Genomic DNA, 10,741 nt, shown 5'->3' with positions numbered 1-10,741 from the left:
GTATTTTCCCCTTCCAATTTTCCTTGCAAAGTTGTGGGCGTGTCAGCTTGTCGCTGCGCCAACGTGGTTCCTGGCAATCGTAGACATGATAAGTCTATTTCCGCCGGAATGTTGCAGATTGACTTGTGCATGCTGGGAAATTATTTATAGAGACCAATGAAAAAGGGCCAAGTACGATACTTGTTCCGAATTTGGTTTTCATTGATTGGCTCAAAGTCTGTTCGTGGGGAGCGGCGATTGGATGCCGTCAACAGCGGAAGGGATTCCCTTGAAATTGCCAGGACAGCAACGTGCGCAAGGCGACGCTGTTCATTATCGATCCTTTCTCCGAATAAAAAAGCCTCCTTCGTCAGGAGCCGTAATTGGTGACAACCATGAAGAAATTAATTTTTCTCGGAGCCATTGGATTGCTCTTCTTCGCTGGTAAGTGACTAAATTTGCCATATTTATCAAGCTTAGTTTAACGGTTAGCTTGTACTCTAAATGTTAAGGCTCGAAGTCAAACACAAAAAAAGGAGCAAACACTTTCGTGAATCTGAAATAATTTCGGAGTGTTGCTAGGATTTAGACAGTACTCTTTGTTTTCGCATTTTAGTAGGTTCCAATGTAAATCGTGCACTATAAGACGAAGATGGTTAAAAGTTGATATTTTAAAGCTCCGTTATTTTGTCGAGTTGCATTCGCATTCGAAAGTTAACAATAACTCCTGTCAAGTCGAAGCCGGTTTGATGATGCACAGTGATGGCTTCATCAGAATTGTTTCCTCTTTTTCACTTTTCTGCAGTGAAATTAAAGAAATACTGCATAGGTTGTTGACTAACAAAGCACAAAGAAATCATCTTATTCTCAGATGACACCACCAAAGTTTCACTCTTTTTCCAAAAAGGGGTGTGTCCCATTTCCGTGCGATCTGGGCACACGTGTATAATTATTGATATTAAGTGCACGGTTTATAAATAAGACATAGAATCTAGTACCTACTGTAATGAAAAATATTAATACTTGTTTAATAAGTAATGTGAGTAACAGTTGTATAGTGTTATAGAACTTACACATGACATACACTGTCATACAGTAAACAATGTCCCTTTTGTTTTACACACACACTCCACACACCAAGTTACTTTTAGTGTTTCACCTGAGTATGTCATTATGTTTCGCTTTTGTTGAACAATTATATTCACAGTTCCAGAAACATGATCAGGGTAGAAAATTTATTGTATTGAAGCTTTTAAATATCTTTTATTAGTTTCATTCTTACGGCTTTTATAGAGATATATGATGGAAAATTATATTGAAAGTCATTATGAAATAATAGAAGTCATGTATGTGTTTGAGTCTGTGTGTGCATGCATTCATATTCCTGTGCATGGATACTGACTTTGTGAAATCCATTCACTTGCACACACTTCAAAAGTTATTTTAGATAAACATCCATGTTATTGTGTTCTTATATAAACTCCATTGTTCCTCAGTCTTTTAAATCTTTCTGTTCATCACAAGACCTTGAGTACACTGATTTCAGAAGATGGTGTGTTGGTGCATATATGATCCTGTGCGTGGTTACTGACCAATATCATGCACACTTATTTCGCTTTTCAGACTTAAATTTTTTTATATATATAAACATTTGCATTCTTGCATTCTTGTCTGAGTCACAATTTCTGTTTTTAAAATATGTTTTTAAATACTCAGTTTCTATTATAATCCTGCGTATTCAAACTGTTCAGTTTATATACGAAGCAGCTACTGTGTCAGATAAATAAGTGAAGCATTTTTATGATTACAGCGGTGGTACAGGCAGAGGATGAAGCAGGAACAGTTGATGTCGACCTGGGCAAAACCATGGAAGCCTCACGAACTGATGACGAGACTGTCCAAAAGCAAGTACAAAAAAGAAATTTGACACTTCCATTTTCCACATGCTCCTTTCTTACAAATTGTCAAGACAGTGCAGTTATGTAGGCAGCTATGATCTAAGCATGATATTTATAATTTATAGTTACTATTATTTATTTGATGAGTTGTATTTTTTGTATGAAACGCATTAGAACAGGGTTTGACGCGCAGTTTTGAAATGACCCATTGATGTGGCAGCCAGTCGGTCACTTGACTCTTTATTCTCCTGCAAAACAATCCAGATTGCAGTTTCAAGCTCAGAAAAAATATGAATAAAGTTGTTACTGTTGTCACTCTGTGTCTGCAGTTCAACAATGAACAGATGAACACTGAAAAAAATATATAACTTGTAGTGGGGTGTGGGGGGGGGAACTCTGATTAGAACTTGTAATAGAAATCATAGCCAAGTAATAACCACTCTTGTTTGAATGGAGCACTTAATATTTGTTGTGCAAGTGATCTTTAAGTTAACTGAATTATTAATGAAATAATTAATGAAAGTGATTTAGCAGTGGCAGCTGACATTTAGATTGGTTAAATTATTAATGAATCTTGGAAGGTAGAATGGTGTATGGTGATACTAATACTTGCTGTGAGAGAGACTGTGCATTGTTAGGCTAGGACATTTGATGGGTTACTTTATGCTTGTATTGATAAGGAATTCTGGATATTTTTTATTGCAGTATAAGTGTACTGTAATTATACAATTATTCCCCTGATCCATTGAGTTGATGAGTTGACACTGTTTTGAGTAGTTAGCATGTAACTTACACTTTTCTTCAGTTCCTGGTGGAAGCTTTCATTGTTTCAGCAAGTTGTTGTGATATCATGCGAGTTGTATCAAGACTGTTCAGTATGGAAACGAGTTGTATTCGGTAAGTTGTTTGTGGATGCAGTGGTCCCATTGCAGAAGGTATAATGTTAACTGGTTGTGTATGGCAAAGAGGAAGTGTGTTGACATTGATGCAGAGTGTGTAATGTTGATGGCTGTAGGATGTAATGTTGACACTGTTAATCTGTGGGATGCAGGGTGTAATGTTGATGGCTGTGTTGTGTGCAGAGAGGAGGAAGCCATCAAACTGGACGGGCTGAATGTGGCCCAGATGAAGGAGCTGAGGGAGAAGGCGGAGAAGTTTGCATTCCAGGCTGAGGTCAACCGCATGATGAAACTCATCATCAACTCTCTCTACAAGAACAAGGAGGTAGGGGAAAGGCTGCTTTTGGATCACAGGGCTTTTTCTCTAGACATGCCCATGGTGCACTCAATACAGGTTGTGCTTATCAGTATCATGTGGAGGAAGTGAACACCAGCAAGGACTTTGGTTTTAACAAGAAGAATTAATCTAATTGTCCTTTTCATAATAGAAATTTTGATTAGATTTTTTTTTGGTCATTTTACAATAGATTCAAACCTTTTATACTCACTGGAAAAGGATTTTTTAAAAGCAGATGGTTTAATTATTTTTGGGTGAATGTAGGCCACACTGTGATTTGATTGTGTGCTGTAGTGTGTGAAACACTAAGAGAAGAGACAAGTGCAGCAGCTGTAAATTAATCGTTCTGTGATGTTATTTTCAAATTGAAAAATACAAGGTACTTGCTAGTTTGCATTATTGTCAGTAATGTGACGGTGAAATCTATATACTTTTTCAACACTGAAGTTCCTGATGGAAAACTGAACAAGACATGCATATTGAGTTGCTGAATCATAGGTTTGGTAAGTTCTTTTTTGTCTGTAACATAACTTGTTTAGTTGTCATGACAAAATGGAACAGAACCTTTGTAAGTTGTTTTTTTTTTTGTCTGTAACGTAACTTGTTTAGTTGTTATGGCAAAATGGAACAGAACCTTTCAAATTTTATAGTGCCGTGTTATAACTAAAGGGAACAAAGTGGCATTGCTTTTCCGGTATTTCAACCAAGGAAGTGTTTAGAAAACCATAAGATGCCATTGATATAGCAAGCACCACCAGCACCACAAAGTAATGTATCATCATCCTTTCTTTCCTGTGTGTTTCCAGATCTTCTTGCGAGAGTTGATCTCCAATGCATCAGATGCCCTAGACAAAATCCGTTTCCTGTCCCTGACTGACAAGGATGCCTTGAGTGCCACAGACGAACTGAGCATTAAGATCAAGGTCTGTGTGCCACCAATTTTTGTGGTTTGGCTTGTCTTTAGTAATGTGTGTGTGTTTTTATTAGAGTGAGTGAGTGAGTGTATGTGTTCAGTTAGTGTATGTGTTGTCTGTATTTTCTGCTCTGCCATTCTCAGTCTTCTCTATTCCTTCTTCAGTGCTTTCCACCAAATGTCCTCTATCTCTTTTTCTTTCTTCTGTGTACATGAGTTATCTTTGCTTTCTTTAGAGTGTATATGATGCGTGCATAATTCCACTGTCAAGTTTTCTGCACTCTGAGTGTGTGTGTGTGTGCGTGTGTGTGTGTGTGTGTGCTCTTTTTCCAGAAAGTGACTTGTGTGTTTTATGAAATTCGTGTGTGTGTGTTGTAGTATCTGTTTCATGACTCTGTCAACCAGACTGTCTTTTGTCTTCCATCTCTGTAGGTAGGACCACAGGCCAAGCTGGCCGAGAAAGCGTGACCAAAACTGACAAAATTGCCGATTTTTCCATCATAATTTTACAATGAGAAACATGTATTTGATAATAAAAAATTATGTCAATAAAAAGTTTGACTCTTCCGCTTCACATTTCTTGTGTTGTTTTGCTTGAGAGATCGATATCTGAGAAGTTATGGAGCGTTAAACATGATCGCGAAAAGTCGGAACGCAACGCTGCCGGCGCCTCGCACAGCCTAAGGCCAAGCGGTCGAAGTCTGCATATGTTCTGTTCACTCTCCGTTTACCAGTTAGTAACTCGGTCAACCTATTAATAGCGCATACCACTGGAAAGACGAAACCACGCGCTAACCAATGGTGCAAAGTAAAATTTGAAAAAGTTTCAATTAGTCGGTGTAATTTGAGTTGGAAAAATGCCCAAATTTTCAGAGCACCGTAAAAAATTTCCCTGACATCGTACATAAAACCACTAAGCATCACTGGAAAGCTCATTTCTTCGTGAATTCAAACCTGCCTTTCGTTTATCGCCAAGTTTTGCCTATACCACATGATTCTAATTTGCATACAACAACCCCATCGGGTCACTTCCGCTCTTTTCACTCACAAAGTCGGACACAGCTGAGCGCACGTCGGCACAAACAATGGGGGAGCTTTACGATATTTACAGCAAGATCGGCGCATATCTTGGTAAGTAATCAACAGATTTATCATTTATTGATGATGTTTGATAATAATATATATTACTATGATTGTATTTGGCTTAGGAAAGAGGTGTTTTTAGTCACTTGCCTGACCTCATTTCCGAACGAAGGTGCCATGAAATTGGGTTAACGGGGTACATCAGATTTTCGAAGATCGCTTGACAAATATTCATTCCTAATACCTAAACATCCCGGTAGTTCACCTCATTAGATATTTCTATGATTGCTGTTTTTTTCTCTGGACTGCGTTAGACTTGTTTTAGTTTGTAATCATTGAGAAAACATCGATGAAAAAAATCAAGAAAAGATAACTCCTGTTGGTCATTCGCACGTGTGTCAGAAACTGAACGAGACTATGAATATATATATGATTTTCAAAGACTACAGCCACACTCTGTGTGTGTGTGTGTACGTGCGTGGTTGTGTGTGTGTGTGTGTGTGTGAGTGCGCGCGCACTGAACTTCATGTGTACTCTGTATTTGCCTCCTCAGTCACACTTGACACTGCTGACACACAAACATATTTGCAGATACAGACGCGCGCGCGCGCGCACACACACACACACACACACACACACACACACACACACACACACACTGAGAGAAAACCAGACCAGTGAAATGAAAATTCAATGACAAAGAAAATAAGGAGACCTGAAAAGGCTAAAGACAAAAGAAAATAATAATGATAATGATAACAATGATAATAAATAAATACATAAATAAATATGTAAAAGAGAACTTCACACACACACACGCATGCACACATGCATGCACACTTGCTCAAATGCCTGTGCTCAAATTCATGTGTGCACACACATATACAAAGTGCAAAAGGCATTTTGAATTAAAATTTTAAAGTCATGATTATAAAGTCAGTACTAAAAAGTCATTGGTAAAGCACATGTACATTTCACCTTTTTTCTTTTCTTTTTTTTTATATTTTTACTTAGATGATGACATTCTGGAGAGGATGGAATCAAATCTGGTCCCATCAGGAAGAGGACGTCCTATGAAGCTGCCAGACCTTCAACCTACCAACAGAGTGTTGCTGCAACTGGGGCTTTTGAAGAGACGTCACCAAACAGTGACCTGGGAAAGACTGTCCACATTTGCGTCTGAGCTTTTTGCTCTTCAATTTGGGGAGGGGTTTCCAGCTCTGAGTTCTGTCATTGGGCGAGTGCAACAAGAAGTTGCAACTGCAAATATGGGGGCAGATGAACTTGAAGAATTTTTGCATGCTTTTAGAGACTTAAAGTTTGTCAAGGGTAATTACTGTAAAAAATGTGGTGTTACTGTTGACATGTTAATGGGTATATCAACTGCCAGTGTCATTGAACCCATGATGAATGGGCTAGTTATAGAACTAGAACAGTACAGAAAACTGCATAGTTTCAAGGATCTTGTGTTTCAGGAATGGCTTGTACAGTTCTGTCCCCAGCTGCATCAATACTCAAAAAATCAGATCAGGAAAAAAGTAGATGCTCTGATGAAAAAGCACAAAGACAAAGTAAAAGATGTTTCTCTCCATGAACAGACATTTCTTGATTTCATTTTGAGCACCTCAAGAAAACAGACTGTGAAAGACAGCCACTACAGTTCACAGATTGATTTGACAACTGCTGATAGTGACAGTCATGTCAGTTCACACACTGACATGACAACTGCAAATACCATTTGTGAATGTCAGTGTGTCACCATGCTGAATGAAATGAAAAAAGAAAAAGAAGAAAACCGAAAGCTTCGGTGCCAAATAAAAGAAGTAAAGGAAGAGAAGGAATTGCTCCTTGCAGAAAATGAAGCTTTGAAGTCAGTTACTTCATCACTCAGAAAAGAACTGGATGATCTGAAGACAGCACTAGCCAAAACAAAGTCTGATCTTGACACAGAAAGAAATGAAACTGAGAACTTGAAAGAAAAGTTGTCTGCTAAATCGAAGTTGTGTGCCGCTTATGCCAGAAATTCCAATAATGTTAAGAGGCAACAAGAAAAGATCAGTTCAACTCAAAACAGGCTTACAGATTTATCTAGCCAAGTTGAGACAGCAGAACAAGCTGTAGAAGAGAAAGAAGCTGCCCTTCAGACAATCAAGAAAGAGCTGACCTTACAAAAGGGCCGTTTCATAAAATCAGTGAGAAGAGAGGCAACACTGAAACAGAAGATCTCAAGCTTGGAAGCAGATCTACTCAGACTTGTTCAACTTCAAGAAGAGATTGCTCAAGAGTCTATACAGCTCAGAACACCAAAAGGTCATTACACACCAACTGTCCAAGCCTGTGTTATTGAGCTGATGGGAAATGAAATTGCAGCAAGTCGTGTAGGTCCTGTCATAAAGTGTGTTCTGTCCCATCTTTGTTCCAAGCAGAACATTCAACTTTGTGACCTTCCAAGCAAGACTACTTGCTTGAGATTTGCTGATATAGGGCATGCCTTGTCCAAAATGCAGATAGCAGAAGAGCTCAAAAGTCAACTGTTTGACCTCCATGTAGATGGAACCAGCAGAGACCACAGAAAAATAGTTGGTCATCAGATCACTCTTCAGAGTGGTAAACAGTTAGCTTTGGGGTTTTGTTCTGTAGATCGAGAGAATACAGACACTCTGATTGATGTCACCATGACACTGATGCATGAAATTTCATTCCTGGGCACAGCCACATATCAAGAAACGGAGGACATAGTGAAAGATGTTTTTAGACATATGGTTGCAACCATGACAGACAGAGCAGCAACAATGAAAAGCTTTGGAAGAAAGCTCTGTGAAGCAAAAAAAGAGCTTCTGTCAGAAGATGCTGGCCTTGAGTTTCTGTTTTGCAGTGCTCATTTTCTGCTAGGCTTATCAGAATCAACATCACGGGCACTGCATCATTTTGAGGACAGACAAGACTGGAGTGGAAAACTTGGGAGGGACCTGACTGCCTCATTCAGTCACTTCAAAAAAACATCAAAACACCCTGCAGCACTTCGACTGATAAGAACTGCCTGTGACGTCCTTGGTCCCAGGGGGGATGAGAAAAATGGCTGTCAAGATGACTGGATGGCATATCTATCCCTTCCAATGGTGAAAAAGAAAAACACTGTTGGCAGCTTTCGCGCAAACCGTTTTAATAACGTGTTCGAGAGCGCTGCTGCCATCCTCCACCACAGACAGGACATTGTGGATTTTTTCACAAATTTCAGTGACAAAACTCTGAACCTGAAGCAACAGAGTGTTCTGGAAGATGTGCAGGATGACAACATTATGCTGATGGTGTCTGCTTTGGCTGTTATGTATGTTTGTGTTGCTGGGCCATTCTGGATGCTCATCAACAGCAGCATCCATTATCTGGACATGTACAAGCATGTACAGACTCTGTCTGGCCACCTGGAACACATCAGTGAAGACAGAACAGCGCTGGAAGGTGTCCTCGAGTCTCTTCCATCAACACTGGAGACATTTTTCATGGAGGAAACGCCTCCAATAAGATCAGTCCAGGACACGGCACTTTGTTTGCGGCAAAATGAGCCATTCAAAGATCTGCTACAGATCATGTGCAGAGAGTTTCTCTGTGTGATAAAGAGGCAGCTTCATGACTTTCTCCCTGGGGGGAAGTACAGTCAGCCACCAACAGAAGAGCAACGTCACAGAATGGCTCACTGCAAGTTAACCAACCTGTTTGGGGAAGCCAACTTTGGTGACCTTGACTTTAGTCTGAACAAGCGACGTCACAGCTCACTGCACCACCACTCCTCAGTTATCATGCAAAAGAGGAATGAAACAGCATCATGGTTGGCCCATAAGTCTGCAGAGGAACAACAACAGCTGCTTGATGTGGCAAAGACTGCTGCCACTTCTCTCCGAAAACGCCACCGAGAGAATGAAGAGGAAGAGAATAGGAAAGGAAGAGAAAGGATCCAGAAAAAAAATGAAGAGAAGATTCGGAAAGACCATCTCCAAAAACAGCGAAGAATGGACATCATAACAGCAGTCCAAAAGATAGGGGGGGTGTGGGTGACAACTGCACAGATCAGGAAACATGTTGGTGCATTAAGAACACTCCATGCCAAAAGACAGGCCCTGAGGTTTCAGATCCAGTACCACAAAATGGTTTTGGGTGCAAAGGATCCACTGCTGATCATGGCCAAAAAAACTGTCCGGGAACTGACCAATTCTCTGTGTCAGTATGTTGAACAAACTGGACCAGCTGGCCCTAGTGCAGAAATCATAGTCGCTGATGAACCACCGTCCAAAAGGTCACGCTTTGTGCCACTTCATCTTGGGCAGTCATCATGCACTGGAGAACCGTCAGTCACCAGCAACAGGGACACTGCTCAAGATTCCACTGACAACAGCACCAAGGACATGCAGCCTGGACACTTCACACAGCAAGGAGAAAAAGTGGCAGTTTTTTACGACGACAGATTTTACGTTGGAGAAGTCCTTGATGTTGTATCTCCAACAAGAGCCACAATAGCATTCATGACCAGCTGGGGAGACAGGAATGCATTCAAATGGCCAGATGCAATTGATTGTGATCCAATTGACTCAAAATTTGTCTTAGCCTGGAACTTGGACATGTTCAGCACCAATGGGAGAACATGGTGTGTGAAGGAGTTTGATGCAGTTGTCGAGAAATACAGAGAGTGGAAGTCAGCATAAGTTTCTTTTTCATATATATAGGTATAATTCAGACAGATATATGCAACTGTTATTCATAACAGGTGAGAAGGTTCCTGAAATAGTGAAGTGTTACATTAAGTTGGTGTATTTGGGAAAGAAAGGCGAGTGCTGGAGAGAGTGGCTGGGGGGGGGGGGTTCTGAGAACTATTCAATTTATATGTCAGAAACGATGCATGACATTACTTTGTGTGCATGATAGTTGGATAAGTCAGATGCAGACAAACATTTTGATATGTGAACCATCTCTGTAGGCCAATTAGAAGTGGAGATGCAATGATATGCCTGTGATGTGATTTTGTGTTACACTCACACACTGTTTTTTCACTTCACAAATTGCAATTATAAGGGTCATTTAGCTGTCTACACTTTTTGTTTGTGAAGACTGCAGTTCTTGCAAAAAAATCAGCAAAATCTAAGCAGTGAATTATGCGTCTGAAAGAATTTTCGGGCACATTCGGAAATTTCCTTGACTTTGGCGGGGGTGTAAAATAGGCTTTTTGTCTCATTTTGCGAGTGATTTTGACACATTTTAGGTGATTTTGCTGATGAATAAAAATGATTTGGATTGCTGTACACTCAATGTTTTTGTCTTTTCTGTTTGACAGTAATATGAAAATGATGTAAAATCAGTCCACACATTGTCAGGCACATAGTGCGGACACATGGCATGTCTAAAAATCAGTTTGTATTGCAAAATGACGCAACATGAGCATATACAAAATATTCAAACTGGGATATCTCAGAAACTATTGAAGATATTGATTTGAAATTTTGCATGTGTTCTTTCCTTGTTATTGCCTTCAATATGAGATAAGCAATAGCCAATTATATTTCACTTGAAAAAATGAGTGGTCCTACCTAATCTCTGTGTGTTCCTCTGTATTTGCCCCTGCCCCCTCTTGCTCCTTGTTGCT

General features: G+C 39.8%; 2 protein-coding genes across 2 annotated transcripts in view; both read left to right on the top strand.

Moving 5' to 3' along the window:
- Nucleotides 1–243: 243 nt before the first annotated feature.
- The window catches only part of LOC143284580 (uncharacterized), a 69,432-nt gene continuing 58,934 nt past the window's right edge, over nt 244–10,741 (top strand). Inside the window, 4 exon segments of the mRNA XM_076591398.1 lie at nt 244–423; nt 1,790–1,883; nt 2,960–3,101; nt 3,920–4,036. Coding sequence (XP_076447513.1) covers nt 375–423; nt 1,790–1,883; nt 2,960–3,101; nt 3,920–4,036 — 402 coding nt within the window. The 5' untranslated portion in view covers nt 244–374.
- Nucleotides 4,462–10,694, top strand: LOC143284579 (uncharacterized). Its single transcript, XM_076591396.1, has 2 exons — nt 4,462–5,157; nt 6,124–10,694. The coding sequence occupies exons 1-2, from the start codon at nt 5,112–5,114 to the stop codon at nt 9,804–9,806; spliced, it is 3,729 nt and encodes a 1,242-aa protein (XP_076447511.1). The 5' UTR covers nt 4,462–5,111; the 3' UTR covers nt 9,807–10,694.

This window comes from Babylonia areolata, chromosome 8 (assembly GCF_041734735.1).
Source record: "Babylonia areolata isolate BAREFJ2019XMU chromosome 8, ASM4173473v1, whole genome shotgun sequence".
NCBI lineage: Eukaryota > Metazoa > Mollusca > Gastropoda > Neogastropoda > Buccinidae > Babylonia > Babylonia areolata.
The sequence above is the reverse complement of the archived record's forward strand: the minus strand, read 5'-3'. Positions and strand labels throughout refer to the sequence as shown.

Excerpts from the sequence above, each read along its gene's own strand:
- LOC143284579 (XM_076591396.1), top strand. The coding sequence starts at position 5,112 with ATGGGGGAGCTTTACGATATTTACAGCAAGATCGGCGCATATCTTG. Across the intron at positions 5,158-6,123 it reads CAAGATCGGCGCATATCTTG|ATGATGACATTCTGGAGAGG; the intron begins GTAAGTAATCAA and ends ATTTTTACTTAG.